The sequence below is a fragment of the Oncorhynchus keta genome, chromosome 8 (genome assembly GCF_023373465.1).
Source record: "Oncorhynchus keta strain PuntledgeMale-10-30-2019 chromosome 8, Oket_V2, whole genome shotgun sequence".
Classification (NCBI taxonomy): Eukaryota; Metazoa; Chordata; class Actinopteri; order Salmoniformes; family Salmonidae; genus Oncorhynchus; species Oncorhynchus keta.
Genome location: NC_068428.1, coordinates 23,698,936 through 23,724,327, shown reverse-complemented (window position 1 = coordinate 23,724,327; position 25,392 = coordinate 23,698,936). Strand labels below are relative to the sequence as shown.

Below are 25,392 nucleotides of genomic sequence, written 5' to 3'. Positions count from 1 at the left end.
CATATGGTGACAAGAACCATGTTATTTTGCTGTTCTTTGACAAAAATGTTCCTCCTGGACATCTGAAAAAATCAGATCTCTGACCTGTTGGTCACTGAAACGTGCACTTGTGGCTTCAGCAAAGAGAGAACTGGGAGGACTGTCATCTGCAGCACCTTTATAGACTCTGACTGCATTCCCCATTAGTAAACAATGCTTTCAAGAAATGGTTATTTTGTCTGAAATTGTTTTTATTTTGTTGTCGTGGAGGGGAGATGCTGCACATGCACAAGAAAGTTTGAGTTCAATTAGTAGCACACAATCTCAATTTTGTGTGTGTAACTGATTTTATAACTACTAATCTTTGTAATCTGGTGGTGTACAGATTTCATGGAAATATGAACATGTTTCACTTTTTCTAATGTTATGGTCGCTCTAGGAAAAGTAATCAAATTTCAAGTTGAAAAATATCTGTCACGGTTTTCATGTGGTGAAGGAGAGTCGGACCAAACTGCAGCGTGTATATTGCGATCCATGTTTAATCACACAACGTAACACGAATCCAAAACACAAACTCTACAAAACAATAAACGTAGTGAAAACCGAACCAGCCTTAACTGGTGCAAACTAACACAGACTAAGGACGTCAAGACACTCAGGACAATCACCCACAATACAACCAAAGAATATGGCTGCCTAAATATGGTTCCCAATCAGAGACAACGATAAGCACCTGCCTCTGATTGAGAACCACTCCAGACAGCCATAGACTTTGCTAGATAACCCCACTAGCTACAATTCCAAATACATACACACCAAAACCCCAAGACAAAACACACCACAATACAAAAACTCCATGGCACACCCTGGCCTGACCCAATACATGAAGAAAAACACAAAATACTTAGACCAGGGCGTGACAATATCAGAGGGTTTTCTCTGCTGTTAAACATAATGGCGGGTCATTTTTGACCCTTAAGACAACACAAGGGTTAAATATGTTAAACTTATTTTGTTTCATTCTGTTTATATTTTCATTGGTTGAATAAAGTTTGATCTGTCTTTTTAATTGTGTGCATGCTCCTTATTTAGTTTAAGAGGTTATCAGTAGGCCTGTTGTAAAATAAATATCATTAGCCTATTGCTGTCATTTGTTGGGTATGGTAGGCACTAGCCTTTCTTGGTAATTGCTGCGTTATAGCCTGTTCAAAACTTTTGTGGAGGTTTAAACCAGTTCACAAGTGTTTTGTTTCATTCTTTTTATCCATTTACTTTGGCCAAATTAAGTTTAAACTGTGATGTTGTGTTTGCCGAAATATAATATGCTTCTCGTATTTTCCCAATAAACAATAGCTTGGCTTGATTTTTGATATTACCCTAATACAGTTTAGAAACGTTTGTGGGAAAAGGTGTGGGTAAAGGTGTGGGTATTGGCCTATTATACTGCAGGCCTACGATATGAACGCAGTTCGCACCGGCACTCAACCTGACTCTGACAGTTGAACTTGAGGTGAGGAAGGATGTTTTAGACCTACCAGAGTTACTCCTATAATCTAATTGTCACGCCCTGGTCGAAGTATTTTGTGTTTTTCTTCATGTATTTGGTCAGGCCAGGGTGTGACATGGGTTTTTGTATGTGGTGTGTAGCTTAGTGGTATTTTAGCTTAGTGGGGTGTTCTAGGAGAGTCTATGGCTGTCTGAAGTGGTTCTCAATCAGAGGCAGGTGTTTATCGTTCTCTGATTGGGAACCATATTTAGGCAGCCATATTCTTTTGTTGTATTGTGGGTGATTGTCCTGAGTGTCTTGATGTCCTTGTGCTGTGTTAGTTTGCACCAGTTTAGGCTGTTTCGGTTTTCATTATGTTTGTTTTTTTGAGTTTTTATATGGATTCGTTTTACGTTTGTTTAAATAAACATGGATCGCAATCGACACGCTGCAGTTTGGTCCAACTCTCCTTCACCACATGAAAACCGTGACACTAATTACATTTACATTTAAGTAATTTAGCAGACGCTCTTATCCAGAGCGACTTACAAATTGGTGCATTCACCTTATGACATCCAGTGGAACAGCCACTTTACAATAGTGCATCTAAATATTTTAAGGGGGGTGAGAAGGATTACTTTATCCTATCCTAGGTATTCCTTAAAGAGGTGGGGTTTCAGGTGTCTCCGGAAGGTGGTGATTGACTCCGCTGTCCTGGTGTCGTGAGGGAGTGTGTTCCACCATTGGGGAGCAATCTTTGAGAGAAAAATATTTTCTTGTAACTGTAACTGACTATTGTAGCTGGAAACAGCTGATTTAAATCAAATAAAATGTTTTTATGGAATATCTACATGGACGTACAGGGGCCTATTATCAGCAACCATCACTCCTGTGTTCCAATGGCACGTTGTGCTAGCTAATCCAAGTTTATACTTTTTAAAGGCTAATTGATCATTAGAAAACCCTTTTGTAATTATGTTAGCGCAGCTGAAAACTGTTCTGTTAAAGAAGCAATACAACTGTCCTTCCTTAGACTAGTTGAGTATCTGGAGCATCACTGTTTGTGGGTTCAATTACAGTGGCAAAATGGCCATAAACAAAGGACTTTCCTCTGAAACTCAGTTTATTCTTGTTCTGAGAAATGGAGGCTATTCCATGCGTTGAAATTGCCAAGAAACTGAAGATCTCGTACAACACTGTCTACTACCTTCACAGAACAGCGCAAACTGTCTCTAACCAGAATAGAAAGAGGAGTGGGAGGCCCCAGTGCACAACTGAGCACTAGGACAAGTACATAAGTGTCTAGTTGAGAAACAGACGCCTCACAAGTCCTCAACTGGCAGCTTCATTAAATAGTACCCACAAAACACCAACATCAATTATAGAGGCGACTCGGGGATGCGGCCTTCTAGGCAGAGTTCCTCTGTTCAGTGTCTGTGTTCTTTTGCCCATCTTAATCTTTTTTCCTTCTTATTGGCCAGTCTGAGATGTTTTTTTTTTTTTCCTTTTTTGTAAACAATAGGCTATACAGTTTGGCGGCAGGTAGCTTAGTGGTTAGAGCGTTGGACTAGTAACCGAAAGGTTGCAAGATCGAAACCCTGAGCTGACAAGGTAAAAATCTGTCGTTCTGCCCCTGAACAAGGCAGTTAACCCACTGTTCCGAGGCCGTCATTGAAAATAAGAAATTGTTCTTAACTGACTTGACTAGTTAAATAAAGGTTCAAAAATATATATGTACAGATCAAAACACAAGGAATAGTGTTTTTGTAATTAGTTATAGGCTGTTTATCCCTTGTTTTGATGGCGCTAGCTGTTTGGGTGGATGAGTTACGCACCTAATGCATATGGATGACCAGTAAATGTGTCAAATGTCCGACAAATTTAAATCATCCCAGTCACTTGTCTGCCGCCAGGTTTTCCAAACGAACCCCTGGGGTGGAGGGTCTTGGAATTCATAGGTAGTGAGTGATTTCTAGGTCTACTCTCAATGGGTATTCTCCCTGTGTCTGTCCCACCCCTAACTCATGCCTCCAAGTCCCCAAAGGGGTGCAGTAGTCAGAGACCCAGATAGCTGGGTGTGGTGAGTGGGGTGCACAGTTTTTCACCCCTCTGGGACTAATGTTGTTTTTAGGTTGTCAGGAGCCTGAACAGTGTTATGACTGATGGGGTATTTACTCCGCAAGCTCAAAAGGGCACATTGAAGAGTGTGCTTCCAGAAGATTAAAAACAGTGTTACGACATGTGCGTGTGTCTGTGCACACATCTGTATTTCTGCCAGCCTATGGCTTGTGCACGTCTGTTTTTATTTAATTAAAGCACAGGACGATGTTGGACTCCTGTGATTTCCTGTGGTCTTGGTGGATAAACCACAGAATAACCCATCCTAAACCTTCATTATTAGGCGTTTAGACAAACTGTTGAGTGAGACCTTTTAGCCTTTAGCCGTACTCTTATCCTACCTCCTTTGTTCCTCTGGTGATGGAGGTTAATCCCTGCAGCCCCCAGCATCACTCCCATTCCCCAGGCCCTCTCATTTGTTGACTTCTGTAACTGCAAAAGCCTCATTAGAAGCCTCCGCCAACCCAGATGTCCTAGCCGTGTCTCAATCCTGGCTTAGGAAGGCCACAAAATCCTGAAATTTCCATCCCTAACTATAACATTTTCCGACAAGATAGAACTGCCAAAGGGGCGGAGTTAGCCTGCAGAATTCTGTCATACTATCCAGGTCTGTGCCCAAACAATTCGAGCTTCTACTTTTAAAAATCCACCTTTCCAGAAACGAGTCTCTCACCGTTGCCGCTTGTTATAGACCCCCCCTAAGCCCCCAGTTGTGCCCTGGACACCATATGTGAATTGATCGCCACCCCATCTATCTTCAGAGTTTGTACTGTTAGGTGACCTAAACTGGGACATGCTTAACACCCCGGCAGTCTTACAATCTAAGCTAGATGCCCTCAATCTCACACAAATCATCAAGGATTCTACCAGGTACAACCCTAAATCCGTAACCATGGGCACCCTCTTAGATATCATCCTGACCCACCTGCCCTCTAAATACACCTCTGCTGTCTTCCACCAGGATCTCAGCGATCACTGCCTCATTGCCTGCGTACATACTGTGTCCGCGGTCAAACGACCACCCCTCATCACTGTCAAACGCTCCCTAAAACACTTCAGCGAGCAGGCCTTTCTAATCGACCTGGCCCGGGTATCCTGGAAGGATATTGACCTCATCCCGTGAGTAGAGGATGCCTGGTTGCTCTTCAAAAGTGCTTTCCTCTCCATCTTAAATAAGCATGGCCCATTCAAAAAATGTAAAACTAAGAACAGATATAGCCCTTGGTTCACCCCAGACTTGACTGCCCTTGACCAGCACAAGAACATTCTGTGGCGTTCTGTAGTAGCATCGAATAGCCCCCGTGATATGCAACTTTTCAGGGAAGTCCGGAACCAATATATTCATTCAGTTAGGAAAGCTAAGGCTTGCTTCCTGTAGCACTAATTCCAAACAGTTTTGGGACACTAAAGTCCATGGAGAATAAGAGCCCCTCCTCCTAGCAATAAATCTACGATAATCAATCATTTCAATAAGTATTTTTCCACGGCTGGCCATGCTTTCCACCTGGCTACCCCTACCCTGGCCAACATCTCAGCACCCCCTACAGCCACTTGCCCAAACCCAACCGCTTCTCCTTCACCCAAATCCAGACAGCTGATGTTCTGAAAGAACTGCAAAATCTGGATCCCTACAAATCATCTGGGCTAGACAATCTGTACCCTCTTTCTAAAATGATCTGCCAAAATTGTTGCATCCCCTATTACTAGGCTATTCAACCTGTTTTTCGTATTGTCTGAGATCCCCAAAGATTTGAAAGCTGCCGTGGTCATCCCCCTCTTCAAAGGGGGAGACACTCTAAACCCGAACTGTTATAGACCTATATCCATCCTGCCTTTCTAAAATCTTCGAAAGCCAAGTTAATAAAGAGATCACCGACCATTTCGAATCCCAGCGTACCTTTTCCACTATGCAATCTGGTTTCCGAGATGGTCATGGGTGCACCTCAGCCACGCTCAAGGTCCTGAACAATATCATAACCACCATCGATAAGAGACGGCTGCACAGTACTGTCTTCATCAACCTGGCCAAGGCTTTCGACTCTGTTAATCACCGCACTCTTATCGGCAGAGTCAATAGCCTTGGCTTCTCAAATGACTGCCTCACCTGGTTCACCAACTACTTCTCAAATCGAGTTCAGTGTGTCAAATCGGAGGGCCTGTTGTCCGGACCTCTGGCAGTCTCTATGGGGGTGCCACAGGGCTCAATTCTCGGGCTGATTCTTTTCTCTGTATTTATCAATGATGTCGCTCTTGCTGCGGGTGATTCTCTGATCCACTTCTACACAGACGACACCATTCTGTATACATCTGGCCTTCTCTAGACACTGTGCTAACAAACCTCCAAACGAGCTTCAACACCATACATCACTCCTTCCTTGGCCTCCAACTGCTTTTAAATGCTAGTAAAACTCAGTGCATGCTCTTCAACCGATTGATGCCCGCACCCTCCCGCCAGATTAGCGTCACTGCTCTGGATGGTTCTGACCTAGAATATGTGGACAACTACCAATACCTAGGTGTCTGGTTAGACTAAACTCTCCTTCCAAGCATCTCCAATTCAAAATTGAATCTAGAATCTGCTTCCTATTTCACAACAAAGCCTCCTTCACTCATGCCGCCAAACATACCCTCGTTAAACTGACTATCCTACCGATCCTTGACTTCGGCAATGTCATTTACAAAATAGCCCCAACACTCTTCTCAGACTACATCCAATTTGCTATCACTGTGCCATCTGTTTTATCACCAAAGCCCCATGTACTACCCACCACTGCGACCTGTATGCTCTTGTTGGCTGGCTCTCACTACATATCCAAACCCACTGGCTCCAGGTCATCTATAAGTCTTTGCTAGGTAAAGCCAAGCCTTACCTCAGCTCACTGGTCACCATAGCAACACCCACCTGTAGCACGCACTCCAGCAGGTATATTTCACTGGTCAACCCCAAAGCCAACACTTACTTTGGCCGCCTTTCCTTCCAGTTCTCTGCTGCCAATGACTGGAACGAATTGCAAAAATCTCTGAAGCTGGAGTTTTATATCTCCCGCTCTAACTTTAAGCATCAGTTGTCAGAGTAGCTTGCCTGTGTACAGGTACAGTAAATCTGTAAATAGCACACCCGACTACCTCATCACCATATTATTACGTACCCTCTTGCTCTTTCTCACCCCAGTATCTCTACTTGCACGTCTATCACTCCAGTATTAATGCTAAATTTTTATTTAGCCTCTATGGCCTATGTATTGCCTTTACCCCCCTTCTCTTCTACATTTGCACACACTGTGCGTAGATTTTTCTATTTTTCTTTTGTGTTATTGACTGTACGTTTGTTTGTAACTCTTTTTTTTTGCACTGCTTTACTTTAACTTGGCCAGGTCGCAGTTGAAATTTGCAACTTGTTCTCAACTGGCCTACCTGGTTAAATAAAAACGTTTAGTGAATTGAATAGGCCTACCTTTATCAATTTATACCTTTTTCAATTACATTTTTATTTAGCCTTTACATTTTTATTTAGCCTGCCTACCCCAGCCAAACCCTAACCCGGACGATGCTGTGCCAATTGTGCGCCGCCCTATGGGACTCCCAATCACAGCCGGTTGTGATACAGCCTGGAATCAAACCAGGGTCTGTAGTGACACCTCTAGCACTGAGATGCAGTGCCTTAGACCGCTGCGCCACTTGGGAGCATGTGTCTTAATTATGTCTGTGAGAACGTGTTTATTTCCAGTCTGAGAAATGCGTGGTTTTTCTTGGCTGGTGCTGGTCATCCAGAGGTCTCTTTAGGTCGTGTGTGTCAGTTACAGGCCCTTCATACATGTGTTTTAATACTGTTTACTGTCCAAATGGGTTTTACAGACCAGGGTTGGGTTGTAAAGGACGTGACTCAATACTGTGTACCAGCGGGTCACACAGGTTTTAAAAGCTCTCCCTGGTCCATGTTTATGAATGACCGTTAAACTGGCCTCTATCAGATGTTTTCCACATGTCACTGAAACATTATGACGTTTTGAAGGGGCTCACTAATTTAGATGTAATTTTTTATTTATGCGATTAGGGTTGCAAAAATCCCAGGTTTTCCAGGAATCCCGGTTGGAAGATTCATGGATTTCGTGCTTATTCCATCCTGATTCCAGGAGTCTTTTTGGGAATGTTCCTGGATTTTTGCAATCTTAAGTGTGATGTAGTAATGTATGAACTAGTATTCTATATTTATGTTTTTGGGGTTGTTTTTTTCCGTCTTGTAGTGGTTGATACCAACGATCGTTTCCTGAGGAAGATAACTGTAGGACAGGCCAGCACTGAGAAAGGACATGTGCGAGAGGTATGTTATATCTATGTACAGTATATCTTTAAAATGTTATGTCCGTTATAACCACGTGATTATGTGTAAGACCTGAGTGATAACTCACTGATTTAATCATGTATTTAATTTTATATGGTGCTTTTCATTACAAGTAGAATCTCAGTCGCTTAAAGTAAATACATAAATAAAAAATGTAGGCATCTTAATGGCCATTGTCTTGGCTAATGTACCACCAACCACTCATTTACACACCTTCATTTACTGATTACTTCCAGTTTGGCTCAATGGTCGGTGCTCAAGCATTCACACTGTAATTGGGGTTAAATTACATTTTTGGTTACTCCACATATTATCAACAGGTGTGCATACAGTATGTGCACACACATCGTTGAGACATGGCGTCAAAGACTGGCATGTACACACTAAATACACACACAGAGAGACAGACCTTCGCCCTCCCCTCGCCTTCCACAATTAAGTGTTGGTGTGTCAGTAACTCAGTATTAATGAGGGCTAAATGAAATCCTGCTAATAAACACACTTCCCTCAATGGGAAGCAAGCACCTTAAGTGAAAGCAAATGTTGAAAGCAGAAAATACTGTCCTCTCCTGGATCGTTAGCAAGAATATGTTTATGTCCCTCCACCGTTCCCTCCCTCTTTCATCCTCTCATCACTCATCCAGTGGTGCACTCTATAGCCCTCCAGGGCCTTAGCATCGGGAGGGGTATTAGAAAATGTCCAAATGCCTAATGCCTTTAAAGACTGGCGATGCGTTGTCGGTGTGGTTAACGATGCGGTTGTGTCGGTGTGGTTAATGTAATTTATCTTTTACAATTTCTCTTTCTTGCGCAGGCGCGCACACACGCAATACCAAGGTTATTATAGTTTTGTGTTTTTATTAGTGTTAAGATTTGAAAATCAGGTTAGTTTCAGTTCAGATCTGATTTACTATTTCGTTTTTATATATATTTTTTCAGTTTTAGTGTAAGGGACAGAAAGTAGCCTATGCATGGGAGGCTCGGAGCCATTTATGTGTTGTATAATTTGTGTTTTTGGGGATAACATCTTGCCACTGTGGGGCAGTAATGCATAAGGCAGTGGTATTCAACGTCGGGGTCGTGACCCATAGTGGGGAATTGCAGCAGAGTCAACAAAATTGTGTAGTTCGGGTGGGGTCGCCAGAAATTCTGGCTAAATAAATGGGATCCCCGCTGAAAGTTTGAATACGACAGGCTGAGGTAGACTCGGCGAGATGCCGGCAGGCTGAGGTAGACTCGGCAAGATGCCGACAGGCTGATGTAGACTCGGCGAGATGTCGTAGATGCACGAAGTAAACAATAGTAGAAATTTTGGTCCCGTAGCCACCACTTTGTAGCAGTGTTAAGCGCATCTGTGCACGTTCACAGATACTCTGTGTGACTGTGAGAGCAAAAACTTGCATCTCACTCATCTCAATCTGCGGTGCTGCTCGTCGCAACGTCGTCTCACTGAGTCTTTAAATCATGAAGTCAATCTCAATGTGCCCCCCCCAAAATTCAGAGGCTTGAAAACCCCATTTGAAAAAATGCTTAAACCACATTAGATTTTTTTTACCAAATAATAAATACCATAAAAAAAGGAAGAGGATTAATGATGGTATTTATTTTATTTAGATAATATTTTCAGTTTTTCAAACGGGTTAATCATTTTATTTCAATTTGCAAAAAAAAAAGTTATATGTTTACTACAATAACCTTGACACACACACACACACACACACACACACACACACACACACACACACACACACACACACACACACACACACACAAAGATAAACAACAGTCCTTCCTTCCATTGTTTCCCCATCACTCTGACGCGATAAGGCTTTTGGAAAACTAGGCCACATCTATGAAACATTGCTCACTCTGCATGTGTGTTTACAAAAATTTATATTGCCTAATGCCCTGTAGAAAAGCAATCTGGCTTGGAATCCTATCCACTGGGATGGAATCAGACTCATATGTTAGTAGTTAACATGTATGTGTGTGTTATCCCTCCCTCAGCTCCCCCGCTGTTCTCTCTCAAGTGTTCTCTGTTGTGTGTGTACGTGTGTACTCTATCTGCATCATTCCCCTCTCTGATTCAGTTTGATTTATTTCACCTCAAGATTTTTGTGTTGCTTGAGTCTTTCCATATAATTTCAGCAAGCCATGACACCCACCATCTCAGATTGTGCTGACATTTTCTGTAGTTAGAAAGATTGCCATTCCTGAAACCATTATTTTGTTGAAATTTGAATTTTATCTCTGAGAAATTAAGCTAATTGATTGCACTCAAATTGGCCATTTTAATTTATAGGATTCAGATAATATTCAATAAATATAGTACCCAACATCCAATTTGGTCGCTAGCGTCCCACCTCGACCACAGCCAGTGAAATTGCAGGGCGCCAAATTCAAAACAACAGAAATTTCATACTTAAAATTCCTCAAACATACAAGTATTTTACACCATTACACAACTTCTTGTAAATCCAGCCAAACGATTATGTTAGGTCAGCACCTAGTCACAGAAAACCATAAAGCCATTTTCTAGCCAAGGAGAGCCCTCAAAAAAATCAGAAATGGCGATTTAAATTAATCACTAACCTTTGATCTTCATCAAATGGCACTCACAGGACTTCATGTTACACAATTAATGTGTGTTTTGTTCGATAAGGTTAATCTTTATGTCCAAAAACCTCATTTGAAATTGGTGTGTTATGGTCAGAAATGCATTGTCTCAAACAAATATCCGGTGAAAGTGCAGAGAGCCACATCAAATGACAGAAATACTCATAACATTCATTGATAAAAGATACAAATGTTATGCATGGAAATATAGATAAACTTCTCCGTAATGCAACCGCTGTGTCAGATTTCAAAATGCTTTATGGCAAAAGCACACCTTGCGATTATGTTTGGTCAGCGCCAAGTCACAGAAAAACATACAGCCATTTTCCAAAGGAGAGGTGTCACAAAATTTCGAAAAAGCATTATAAAAATTAACTTACCTTTGATCTTCGTCAGAATGCACTCCCAGGAATCCCAATTCCTCAATAAGTGTTTGTTTTGTTCAATAAAGTCCATCATTTATGTCCAAATACCTCCTTTTTGTTGCGCGTTTAGTTTACAAATCCAAACACAGGAGGCGTGGGCAAGTCCACGCGAAAGTTCAGACGACAAGTCAAATTACAGTTCGTAGAAACATGTCAAACGAGGTATAGAATCAATCTTTAGGATGTTTTTATCATAAATCTTCAATAATGTTTCAACTGGAGAATTCCTTTGTCTTTAGTAAAGCATTGGAACACAAGTCGCTCTCACGAGCACATGCAAGACTGAGCTCATGGCACTCTGCCAGACATCTGGTTGAAACAGCTCTCATTCTCTCCCCCTTCACAGTAGAAGCCTCAAGCAAGGTTCTAAAGACTGTTGGCATCGAGTGGAAGCCTTAGGAAGTGCAATACGACCCCATAGACGCAGTATATCCGATAGGCAATGACTTGAAAAACTACAAACTTCATATTTCCCACTTCCTAGTTGGGTTTTTTCTCTGGTTTTTGCCTGCCATATGAGTTCTGTTGTACTCACAGACACCATTCAAACAGTTTTAGGAACTTCAGTGTTTTCTATCCAGATCTACTAATTACCATAATTTCCGGACTATAAGCCACTACTTTATTCCCACGCTTTGAACCTCGTGGCTTATACAATGACGTGGCTAATTTATGGATTTTTCCCGCTTTCACAAGATTCATGCCGCCAAAAAAACTGACCACCGTCACATAATGTGACGTAAATCGAGCGCGCTCAAACTTCCCATCATTCTGATTACCGTAGTAATTGTGTCACCCTCATCATGGCAAAGACACAGAGAAATGCATATGATGCAGCTTTCAAGTTGAAGGCGATCGATCTGGATGTTGGGAAAGGAAATAGAGCTGCTGCACGGGAGCTTGGCCTTAATGAGTCAATGATAAGATGTTGGAAACAGCAGCGTGAGGAACTGACAAAAGACAAAAGCTTTAAGAGGGAAGAAAAGCAGATGGCCCAAAGTATTTGCAGCCACTTGACATCAGTGTAAATCGTGCATTTAAGGTGGCACTCCGTGTTCAGTGGGAGGCTTGGATGACAAGTGGGGTGAAATCCTTCACTAAAACGGGCCGCATGCGAAGAGCAACTTCTGGTCAAGTCTGCCAGTGGGTCCTGACAGCGTGGAGCATTGTCAAAAAAATCCACTATCATCAACTGGTTTCGAAAGGCTGGACTGCTGCGTGTTGAAGGGGCAGCATGAGCTCAGCGGGGAATTTGCCTCCGGATGAAAGTGACGAGAGCGACAATGAAAACGATCCAAAATCGGATGAAGCAATTCTGGGGCTATTCAGCTCCGACACCGAAGGAGATGACTTCAGTGGTTTCAGTGCACAGGAGGAGGAAGATGGTGACCAATGACTTTCTTGGTAGGCTACTGTTTAATTTTTGTTACAAGCCGTGTTTCGTTTAAAGGCTGTGTAAAGTTAATTTGTTTCAATTTACTGGTAGGCACATGCGGCTTATTTATGTACGAAATACATATTTTTTAAATAATTCAGTGGGTGCGGTTTATATTCAGGTGCGCTTAATAGTCCAGAAATTACGGTATATGCATATTCTAGCTTTTGGGCCTGAGTAGCAGGCAGTTTACTCTGGGCACCTTATTATCCATGCTACTCAATACTGCACCCCCAGTCCCAAAGAAGTTTCCTGATAATATTATTGAAAAAAATAGAAGACTGCCATGCAATTAATTATCTTATTAGCGATGTCACAATATTTTAGTCCCTAGCCCATTTCTCCAAAGCTTTGGACGTGTAGGAAAAGTCTTCATATGAGAATTGCATTGGCATAGCGCTCTCAGAAAGTGGCCAGTTGTTGGACTATTCAAGGAGAGTTGGGTTGAATAATCAGTAGGTTGCTAAGAAAGGAATTGCTTTCATGGAGGACTGGCTTGAGGGTGTGAGGATGACCACACAATTTATTTTCGGAATGAGCCAAATCTATTGGTTTTCTATCCAAAGTTGCAAAGGAAATGTTGTTACCTATTTAATAAACACAAGAGACCAGCAGAATGGATAAGAGTGTGTATAGCCAGAACAAAAAACCTGGTACTTTCACACTACTTTATGGTAAATAATGCAAGTGACTTCAATTACTAATTTCTCTGAGCAGGGGAAAAACACTTCACCAGATTAACAGGGAATACATGACATAGTATGGAGAAGCAATACTCCAAGCCACAGCTTCATACTACTGGTCAAAAATAGTGGCCATTGATGCTGTGTTTGTGTTTAGTGTGTGTGTGTACATATTTCTCTCCTGTGTAGACCCAGTTTGACATAGCAGTGGCCATTGAGATTTTGATATCGTCTGTAAATACACACAATGTTTCTCTCCCCCTGTGTAGACCCAGTTTGACATAGCGGTGGCCAGTGAGATCATGGCTATCCTGGCCTTGGCTGATGGACTGGGGGACATGAAGACCAGACTGGGACGTATGGTGGTGGGCAGCAGCCGCAGTGGACAGCCCGTCACAGCAGAGGACCTGGTAATATAAATACCATTATCCAAAATCATGCGTGCATACATTTTACATAAGGTTGGCCCCAGGAATCGAACCCACAATCCTGCTGTTGCAAGCGTGTGTGTGTGTGTGTGTGTGTGATGAGAGCTAAACGGTTTCAGTTAGGGCTAATCGGTTGCAGTATTGTTCCACTTAAAGACATCAGTCAGAAATTACTTTAATGGCCATAGCGTATTTTAACATCAGCCTATAAAACATTACGACGGCTGTCATATGTCAAGACCTCTTCACTAAGCTCGCTTTGTCTTTCTTGTCCTTCCTGATTATCTTGTCAAGTGGAGATTTGGCTCGATATGTGTTACTTAAACTCAGTCAACACATTAACATTATCACAGATGTCATGAGACAAATGTTTCATTTTGGTGTTATATTAAGGTTGGTAGCAACATGGAAAATCATTGTGGAAATCCGTTGCAGCTCCAATCGACTACAAAATCCACAATGCAATGCTTTCTATGGGGTGGCAAGCAACTAGCTAGGTAGATACTCTTATTTATATATATAGGTATCTACCTAGTATCTACCTAGCTACATATATATATATATATATATAGATAGATAGATAGATAGATAGATAGATAGATAGATAGTGCATGTGGACAACCGTTCAAATGAGTGGATTTGGCTATTTCAGCTACACCCGTTACTGACGGGTGTATAAAATCGAGCACACAGCCATGCAATCTACATAGAGAAACATTGGCAGTAGAATGGCCTTACTGAAGAGCTCAGTGACTTTAAACGTGGCACCATCATAGGATGCCACCTTTCCAACAAGTCTGTTCGTCTACTTCTGTACTACTAGAACTGCCCCGGTCAACTATAAGTGCTGTTATTGTGAAGTGGAAAGGTCTAGTTGCAACAACGTCTCAGTCGTGAAGTGGTAAGCCACACAAGCTCACAGAATGGGACCGCCGAGTGCTGTAACGCATAAAAATCATCTGTCCTTTGTTGTAACACTCACTACCGAGTTCCAAACTGCCTCTGGAAGCAACGTCAGCACAATAATTGTTCGTTGGGAGCTTCATGAAAGGGGTTTCCATGGCTGAGCAGCTGCACACAAGCCTAAGATCACCATGCGCAATGCCAAGTCTCGGCTGGTGTGGTGTAAAGCTCGTCGCCATTGTACTCTGGAGCAGGTGTCCACATACTTTTGGTCATCTGGTGTAGCTAGCAAACGTAGCTACACACTAATACCAAAGACAATATCAGCATGTAACATAGCTAGTTACCTGTAAAATCGGCAAAAGAAACTGCACTATAAATTTAGGAGTCTACAATCTCACATTGTTCAACATGTAGATCGATGTCCCTCAGAGTGGAGTCTTAACATTCACAACAGCAGGTATACTTTTGAGGAGATGCCCATGCTACATCAATGGGCTGCGCGGTGCATTCTGGACGATTGTTGTACAAAGCGCGCTCTCTTTCAAGGAGTGAATAGGTCTATTGGGCGCTAGCTCAAAACCCAACATTAGTTAGAATTTCATCAACAAGAAGTACAACATTACAAATATTTTCCGAGATGTGAGATGTTTAACTTGTTATCTGTAGTATCGTATAGCTTTGGAATTGTGACATTACATACTTTCGAGGAAAATCGGAACGTTTCTCTTTGAGAAGGGATTGCTTGATGATTAGTTTAGCAACCGCATGACACAGCTTGACAACGTGAACGCGATTGGTCGACAGTCTGCTGGATGGGGCATTATGTGTTCACTCATTCATTGGGTTTCTATCTTCTTTCTATAATATCTCTGGCAACAGTAACTCTAATGAACGTATCCTCTGCAGCAGAGGTAATTCTGGGTCTTCCTTTCATGTGGCGGTCCTCATGACAGGTAATTTCATCATAGCGCTTGATGGTTTTTGTGACTTGAAGAAACTTTCAAAGTTATTTGAATTTTTTTTAATTGACTGACCTTCGTGTCTTTAAAGTAATGATGGACTGTCGTTTCTCTCTGCTTATTTGAACCTTTCTTGCCATAATATGGACTTACCAACCCTACCTTGTCACAACACAACTGATTGGCTCAAATGCATTAAGAAGGAAAGAAATTCCACAAATGTACTTTTAACAAGGCACACATGTTAATTGAAGTACGTCCAGGTGACTACCTCATGAAGCTGGTTGAGAGAATGCCAAGATTGTGCAAAGCTGTTATTTCATGGTTTTGATGTTTTCACTATTATTCTACAATGTAGAGAATAGTAAAACATACTGAAAAACCCTGGAATGAGGTAGGTGTCCAAACTTTCGACTGGTACTGTATATATTATTTAGTATATGTAAAGACTACATCAAATTACGATTAGTCTGATGGGTGACAATGTTAGCCCATCACTTGTTAATGATGCCCAGCTTGTGCAGTAAGCAAATCATAGTGGCACACCTTATGTAGTCTGGCCTATATGTTTTGCTAATGTTTGAAATAACATAACTTCTTAAAATTAAGCACGTTACTCTGCTTTCCAACAGGTGTAGACCCTAACTGGCATACATAGGCTGCTAGTGAGTTTCAAGTTTGGGGAAGATAATTTTAACTATAAAAATGCACATTTTATAATAAATGTGATTATGCATGTAATTCTTTATCTTCACTTTGGACTACAGTGCAAATGCAATCAAATCCAACACTTATCATCAAAACAGCTTATCATATTTTTATAGCTCACCTCACTGCGATTAATGTGAATAAAGTTAGTCAGCAGATTGCAACAGTGTAAACCATATGAACAGCGCTTTCTAAGGTGATGATGGATTAAAAACACCCATATGTATATTAGAGTTAGAGCCCAGGCCCAAAAATAACCTGAATTAAAATGATGATTGTACCGCTATACAATACATAGTCTACTGCATATTACCATTTCTTTGATACATAATTGAGTGTGGACTGTATTATTATGCACACTAGATGGACTGGTTACCTTACACTACGCTCCAACATGTATATCCATGAGTCTGGACAGAACTTATAGCCTTAGACCATGCTGTTGATTCATTGATTGTGCAGGGCAGCTTACAGTTAGTCTACAATTTGTGAATTAGTATTTGATTTTGAACAGTCTAGTAATAGGGATTGTTGTTTTAAATTTAAACATGTATTTTCTTGTTTGGGTGACATTACCTTTAGCTATACAGAATCTCACCACCATGCGTTTCCATGTCTTCCTCCTCTTCCTTTCTCGAGCACGCAGACTGGCTGTCAACAGTTAAGTTAAATGTGTTTCGTTGCAAAAACATGTTAATATCGATGTTCCCAAACAGATTTTCACTTTTCCCAAATTAAGAACTGGGTAGCTGCAGGAACAAGGTTGGAGAGCCCATGGCATAGAGTTTGGGCGGAACATCACCTTTCTGGCAGCGAGAGCATACTCCTCAAACAGTGGTTGATGCGTGCAGTGAAATAAGTGGTGTTGTATTTATTTCTCAGCTGGTCATATTATGCTCTGCTATAAAACTGAAGTAGCCTACCAAACAGACCGGTGGGAAAGCCAGAGTCCTCCATTCTCTATTGGAGTACAGACAGATGTCTTTTTCCCCTCCCCCTGTTCCTAACCATTTAATCATGGACCATTCTAAATGTAAATTGATATGACAGCTGTGCAGCCTGAGGCAAGATTCTTTCTCAAATCAATAGCAGATAGTCGCTCCATGCAGCCCATATATGCTCTGATTTCTAAGACATTCTAAGGTTTGTTTCATTCACAAATAAATTTGCCAAATAACTCTAAATCTGGCATTTAGGACCTTTTTCACGTGATCACTTTTACTCTTAATATCCACTTCATATGCATTCTTGCTCCATAATAAATGTTTTTCCCCAGCTAAGTTAAATTATATTCTTCTTAATATAAAATCATATAAAATAATGGTACTTATAAACATATATTTTCACTTAAATGAACAAGCCTATGGCATGGAGCATAGCCAGACATACAGTAAGCCAACTCATATTCTGTTCTTCTGAAATACATTTTCTTCATATCATGTTTCTTTAGACTTGACTAAAATATATTGTGATGGTATATATTTAAATAGTGTGTGTGTGTGTGTGTGTGTGTGTGTGTGTGTGTGTGTGTGTGTGTGTGTGTGTGTGTGTGTGTGTGTGTGTGTGTGTGTGTGTGTGTGTGTGTGTGTGTGTGTGTGTGTGTGTGTGTGTTTTATTTTTAAATGTAGATGTTCCAAAGGTGCACATCAGCAGCTTGTACAGTGGGGCAAAAAAGTATTTAGTCAGCCACCAATTGTGCAAGTTCTCCCACTTAAAAAGATGAGTGAGGCCTGTAATTTTCACCATAGGTACACTCTAACTATGACAGACAAAATGAGGGGGAAAAATCCAGAAAATCATTGTAGGATTTCTAATTAATGTATTTGCAAATTATGGTGGAAAATAAGTATTTGGTCAATAACAAAAGTTAATCTCAATACTTTGTTATATACCCTTTGTTGGCAATGACAGAGGTCAAACGTTTTCTGTAAGTATTCACAAGGTTTTCACACACTGTTGCTGGTATTTTGGCCCATTCCTCCATGCAGAACTCCTCTAGAGCAGTGATGTTTTGGGGCTGTTGCTGGGCAACACGGACTTTCAACTCCCTCCAAAGATTGTCTTTGGGGCTGAGATCTGGAGACTGGCTAGGCCACTCCAGGACCTTGGAATGCTTCTTACGAAGCCACTCCTTCGTTGCCCGGGCGGTGGTGGTGGTGTTGTTGCGCCATATAGGCCTGGCTCACTGAGGAGGATCCCATATTCTGTTATGGATAATCAGGAATGCTGCATTGACTGGAAAACACACAACCAGGCCAGACTGGATTTTGGAAATGATGATAAGTAGGGATGGGCCGTGTGTGTGTCATAGATATGTGTATGGAAATATGGGTTTTGGTTTTGAATTGCTTTAACAGCCGTTTTATTGTGTGGTTTGCATGGTTATTTTATTGGTAGGATACTGTAAAATCCCTTCACGAATTTCAGCACTAACAACTTCTCTTTCTCTCTCTCTCTCTCTCAGGGTGTGAGTGGAGCACTTGCGGTGCTCATGAAGGATGCCATCAAGCCTACCCTTATGCAGACCCTAGAAGTGAGTCTCTAACCACACATACTCGTTGCTATCCAAGCATGAGATGAAGACCATTATAGAGAGAGGACAACGATGTTGTCAAAGACAGGGTGATGACTGCACTGTTGTTCAGGAATATCCCGAAAATTCCACATAGGCTATCAGAGCAATTTTGTCTGAACTTTTGCCATTTTATTAACACCTATCCAATCCTCTTAGATTTATACATTCCAAGTTCCTAGAGACTGGGAAATGAGTGTAGCTGTGAGCTAAGAGCAGTTGTTTAGTATTGAACTGAAGAGCAATCAGTTGAGGTTGGGTGTGATGGTCCAGACGTTTACCCTGCCTCTCCGTACATCTGCATCTCATTGTTCTCTGAGACATGACCGTGTACGTTCAGACACACACACACACACACACGTGTGACCTCTGACTGGCCCATGCTAGTGGAAACGCCCATACCCGATTCTCTCTGAGGCGATGGAGGAATAGAGATGGAGTGAGATGGAGATTTGGGCTGATGGACTGAATGATTAAACTGATAAAGAGCTGGAATACATCTTGATCTGGCCCCCTCTGAATGCTGGGGCTGGTGTGTCTGTAGTGGACCTGCCCTCAGGGAGAGCCTCTGGAACCGTCTCCAGAGCAATGTCATTATGCCTTCCATTGTTGAACACTCTAATTGAATGATTCTAATTGATTACACTACAAGGAGAACTGTAGAATTAATTGTAATTTAATGATTGAAACATGAATTATTATTTACAATGACCACACAATGGAAACTCAAATACCGGATAAAATCAGTCCAACTCACTCAAAGGGTTATTCTGAATTATAAAACTGGTTATTTGGATCCTGGATGCTGATTGGTTGATATGCGTGAGTTTTGGGACTCCTTCAATGTACCATGACGTGTTAATGTCGTAATTTCACTGTCCTGCAGCCCAGGCAGGAAATGCATTAACTCTCAGGGGAGAAAATCATCAACACATTATTTTTCAGTGCTACTATTTGGTTTACAAAAGTTGGTGGTTGTATAAACCTACATATCTGCCTTATGACCTGTGCAATAATGTGTCATTTTACAAATGCGATCTCTTCAGCACCAATAGCCTAGCTAGCCCAAGAATGAATGTACGCAGTGCGACCTATGTAGGCCTATTGGATATTTATTAAATCATTATTTATTGAAGTTCTTGTCTCTCATCATCATCATCATTGAATCTCTGCTAGCTAGCTAGCTAAATTCCTATTATTATTTTTTTAGCATAGCAAAGTCAAATGATTAATTGACGACTGGGACAAAACACGAGAAAATAACTAACAACCAGACCGCATGGGCAGCAACTTTACTCGTTAAAATATGATTTACTTTAAAAAATGTCATCAGTATTTTATAAATATGTTGGCAATATCAGCAACAATGCCCTCCTCAGAAATTATTGCTTAAATGTTAGTTCAATGAAGATTTAACAGCCCGTTGTAATGTCATCAATTAGAATGTTCAATAATTGACAGCATATGTATGCAAACATTGAAGGGGTTAGAAACTAGGAAATGTTAGTTGTTGGCTGGCTACTTTTTTGTTTTGGGAGGTGGTTTTATGTTTTTAGGGTGTGGGGTTGAGTAGGGATTAGGTTTTTGTTTTGGGGAGCTGGGGGGGAAAGTGGTGTTGCAGAGAGTGGTTTTATGTTTTGGGAGGAAACGTTGGAGTCCTGTTTTGTGGAACCTTTCCTGTCTGTGTTTCCTGTGTTTCTGAAGGGGGGATGCATATCGGGATGGACCAGGCCTAAAAGGTCCGTGGGAATTTTCAGTTTAGTTAGGCCCTCTGTGCCCTTGTTTGTGTGCGTGCGTGTATATGTATGTTTTCACAGATGGAGCAGGGTCTGTAAAGAGATAGGAGGAAAGTAATAGTTGCCTCACTGTATCTGTAGTCGAGAGGGCCAGGATTACTGTACGTGTGTTCTAAAACGGCCAATTTACTGTAAGTGGGACTGACTGAAACACGCACACCCATACTGCCTCTAATCTACTGTATAAATACAGTACAAACACCATGCAAAGGTGGTCTGCTCTGACCCAGTGCAGGTCCTGCTGTGCTGGGTTCCTACTCTCTGGGGCTTTGTAAATGATGCTCTCTGCCTCGCAAATAAAACACACACACACACAGTCCTTTGGACAGCAATTAATCTAATTCACAATTCATTCAGATCTATCTGTAATCATGATAATTGTTTAGAAACATAAACTCAGCAAAAAAAGAAACGTCTTTCAAAGATAATTCGTAAAAATCCAAATAACTTCACAGATCTTCATTGTAAAGGGTTTGGCCACTGTTTCCCATGCTTGTTCAATGAACCATAAACAATTAATGAACATGCACCTGTGGAACAATCGTTAATAAACATAACAGCTTACAGACGGTAGGCAATTAAGGTCACAGTTATAAAAAGTTAGGACACTAAAGAGGCCTTTCTACTGACTGTGAAAAACACCAAAAGAAAGATGCCCAGGGTCCTCTGGAGTGGGATCGATTTGGAGGTGGAGGGTCCGTCATGGTCTGGGGCGGTGTGTCACAGCATCATCAGACTGAGCTTGTTGTCATTGCAGGCAATCTCAACTCTTTGCGTTACAGTGAAGACATCCTCCTCCCTCATGTGGTACCCTTCCTGCAGGCTCATCCTGACATGACTCTCCAGCATGACAATGTCACCAAACATACTGCTCGTTCTGTGTGTGATTTCCTGCAAGACAGGAAGGTCAGTGTTCTGCCATTGCCAGCGAAGAGCCCGGATCTCAATCCCAAAGAGACCCCTCCTTTGTTCAGGGACACATTATTCCAATTCTGTCAGTCACATGTCTCTGGAACTTGTTCAGCTTATGTCTCAGTTGTTGAATCTTGTTATGTTCATACACATACAGTGCCTTGCGAAATTATTCGGCCCCCTTGAACTTTGCGAACTTTTGCCACATTTCAGTCTTCAAACATAAAGATATAAAACTGTATTTTTTTTGTGAAGAATCAACAACAAGTGGGACACAATCACGAAGTGGAACGACATTTATTGGATATTTCGAACTTTTTTAACAAATCAAAAACTGAAAAATTGGGCGTGCAAAATTATTCAGCCCCTTTACTTTCAGTGCAGCAAACTCTCTCCAGAAGTTCAGTGAGGATCTCTGAATGATCCAATGTTGACCTAAATGACTAATGATGATAAATACAATCCACCTGTGTGTAATCAAGTCTCCGTATAAATGCACATGCACTGTGATAGTCTCAGAGGTCCGTTAAAAGCGCAGAGAGCATCATGAAGAACAAGGAACACACCAGGCAGGTCTGATATACTGTTGTGAAGAAGTTTAAAGCCGGATTTGGATACAAAAAGATTTCCCAAGCTTTAAACATCCCAAGGAGCACTGTGCAAGCGATAATATTGAAATGGAAGGAGTATCAGACCACTGCAAATCTACCAAGACCTGGCCGTCCCTCTAAACTTTCAGCTCATACAAGGAGAAGACTGATCAGAGATGCAGCCAAGAGGCCCACTGGATGAACTGCAGAGATCTACAGCTGAGGTGGGAGACTCTGTCCATAGGACAACAATCAGTCGTATATTGCACAAATCTGGCCTTTATGGAAGAGTGGCAAGAAGAAAAACATTTCTTAAAGATATCCATAAAAAGTGTTGTTTAAAGTTTGCCACAAGCCACCTGGGAGACACACCAAACATGTGGTAGAAGGTGCTCTGGTCAGATGAAACCAAAATTGAACTTTTTGTCAACAATGTAAAAAATGTTATGTTTGGCGTAAAAGCAACACAGCTCATCACCCTGAACACACCATCCCCACTGTCAAACATGGTGGTGGCAGCATCATGGTTTGGGCCTGCTTTTCTTCAGCAGGGACAGGGAAGATGGTTAAAATTGAAGGGAAGATGGATGTAGCCAAATACAGGACTATTCTGGAAGAAAACCTGGAGTCTGCAAAAGTCCTGAGACTGGGACGGAGATTTGTCTTCCAACAAGACAATGATCCAAAACATAAATCAAAATCTACAATGGAATGGTTAAAAAATAAACATATCCAGGTGTTAGAATGGCCAAGTCAAAGTCCAGACCTGAATCCAATCGAGGATCTGTGGAAAGAACTGAAAACTGCTGTTCACAAATGCTCTCCATCCAATCTCACTGAGCTCGAGCTGTTTTGCAAGGAGGAATGGGAAAGAATTTCAGTCTCTCGATGTGCAAAACTGATAGACATCTCCCAAGCGACCTACAGCTGTAATCGCAGCAAAAGGTGGCGCTACAAAGTATTAACTTAAGGGGGCTGAATAATTTTGCACGCCCAATTTCAGTTTTTTGATTTGTTAAACAAGTTTGAAATATCCAATAAATGTCGTTCCACTTCATGATTGTGTCCCACTTGTTGATTCTTCACAAAAGAAAAGTTTTATATCTTTGTTTGAAGCCTGAAATGTGGCAAAAGGTTGCAAAGTTCAAGGGGGCCGAATACTTTCGCAAGGCACTGTATCTACGCATGTTTGCTGAAAATAAACGCAGTTGACAGTGAGAGGACATTTCTTTTTTTGCTGAGTTTATTATTTTCTTATTTAGAATAAGTGACTCCAAAATGACACACTCATTTCTGTTGGGCACACAATCTGAAACACAAGCAAAACAAACAGCAAATGCATCTGTTACGGTTTTCTGGTGAAAGAGGAGGACCAAAATGCAGCGTGGTTATCTTTATACATCTTTAATGAAAGATGAAAAATATGAACAATTTACAAAACAAGAAACGTGAAAAACCGAAACAGCCCTATCTGGTGCAACAAACAAAGACAGGAAACAATCACCCACGAAATACTCACTCAAAGAATATGGCTGCCTAAATATGGTTCCCAATCAGAGACAACGATAAACACCTGCCTCTGATGGAGAACCATTCTAGGCAACCATAGACTTACCTAGAATACTATACTAAACACAACCCCATCAATCTACAAAACCCCTAGACAAGACAAACACATAATCACCCATGTCCCTGGCCTAACCAAAATAAAGAAAACACAGAATACTAAGGCCAGGGCGTGACAGCATCCAACAAGTTTGTAGAGTCATTGTATATTTTAAAATCCAAAGGGTTGGAGTTCTGAGCCAAAACAACAGAAAATCTATCACTGTCCCAATAATTTTGTCGCTTTCGTTAGAATGAAGGTTGGACCAAGGCGCAGCGTACGTTGAGTTCCACATAATGTATTAAAGAAGTGAAACTTTAGCAAAGACTAAACAAACTAACAAACAACAAACCTTGACTACAACACTAACTCAAAACATAAACAATATCCCATAACCCACAGGTGGAAAAAATGCTACTTAAGTATGATCCCGAGTTAGAGACAACGATAGCCAGCTGCCTCTAATTGGGAATCATACCAAAACCCCAACATAGAAAAAACAACCTAGAACCCCACATAGAAAATATAAACTAGACTAACCCCCCAGTCACGCCCTGACCTACTCCACCATAGAAAATAAAGGCTCTCTATGGTCAGGACGTGACACATTTTTTACTTTTTCTCATTTTGTTACAAAGTGGGATTAAAATGGATTTAACTGTTAAAAAAAGTTATTCAATAATCTATTCAAAATACTCTGTCAAAGTGGAAGAGAAATTCTAACTTTTTGGGGAGGGAAAAAATCTTGATTAGTTAAGTATTCAACCCCCTGAGTCAATACATGTTACAATTTGTCAACGATTACATCTGTCTGTCTTTCTGGGTAAATATCGATAAGAGCTATCCACAACTGGATTGTGCAACATCAGACCATTTTATTATTTCCAAAATTCTTCAAGGTCTTGTCAAATTGGTTGTTGATCATGTCTAGACAACCATTTTGAGGTCTTGCCACAGATTTAAGTCAAAACTGTAACTCAGCCACTCAGGAACATTCACTGTCTTTTTGGTTAGCAACTCCTGTGTAGATTTTGCCTTGTGTTTTAGGTTATTGTCCTGCTGGAAGGTGAATTCATCTCCCAGTGTCTGGTGGAAAGCAGGCTGAACCAGGTTTTCCTCTAGGATTTTGCTTGTGCTTAGCTACATTCAGTTTGTTTTTTGATCCTGAAAAAGTCCCCAGTCCTTACCAAGAACAAGCATAGCATAACATGATGCAGCCGTCACTATGCTTGAAAATATGGAGAATGATACTCAGTAATGCTTAGGGCAAATCCAATCAACACTTTGTATTCAGGACAAAAAGTGAATTGCTTTGCCGCATTTTTTGCAGTGTTACTTTAGTGCCTTATTGCTAACAGGATGCATGTTTTAGAATATTTTTATTATGTATCGACTTCCTCCTTTTCACTCTGTCAATTGTGTTGGTATTGTGGAGTAACTACAATGTTGTTGATCCATCCTCAGTTTTCTCCTATAAGAGGCTCTGTAACTGTTTTAAAGTCACCATTGGCATCATGGTAAAATCCCTGAGTGGTTTCCTTCCTCTCCTCCAACTGAGTTAGGAAGGATCGCCTGTATCTTTGTAGTGACTGATTGTATTGATACACCATCCAACGTGTAATTAATAACTTCACCATGCTCAGAGGGATATTCAATGTGTGCTTTTTAAAAATGTTTTACCCATCTACCAATAGGTGCCCTTCTTTGCAAGGTATTGGAAAACTTCCTTGGTCTTTGGTTAAATCTGTGTTTTAAATTCCCTGCTCGACTGAGAGACCTTACAGATAATTGTATGTGTGGGGTACAGAGATGAGGTTGTTATTTAAAAATC

The 25,392-nt window shown here is 41.2% G+C and overlaps 1 protein-coding gene across 1 annotated transcript in view; it reads left to right on the top strand.

Moving 5' to 3' along the window:
* The window catches only part of mthfd1l (methylenetetrahydrofolate dehydrogenase (NADP+ dependent) 1 like), a 91,953-nt gene that overhangs the window by 19,941 nt on the left and 46,620 nt on the right, over positions 1 to 25,392 (top strand). Inside the window, exons 16-18 of the mRNA XM_035760034.2 lie at positions 7,828 to 7,904; positions 13,354 to 13,494; positions 18,550 to 18,618. Coding sequence (XP_035615927.1) covers positions 7,828 to 7,904; positions 13,354 to 13,494; positions 18,550 to 18,618 — 287 coding nt within the window. The remainder of the gene's footprint in view (positions 1 to 7,827; positions 7,905 to 13,353; positions 13,495 to 18,549; positions 18,619 to 25,392) is intronic.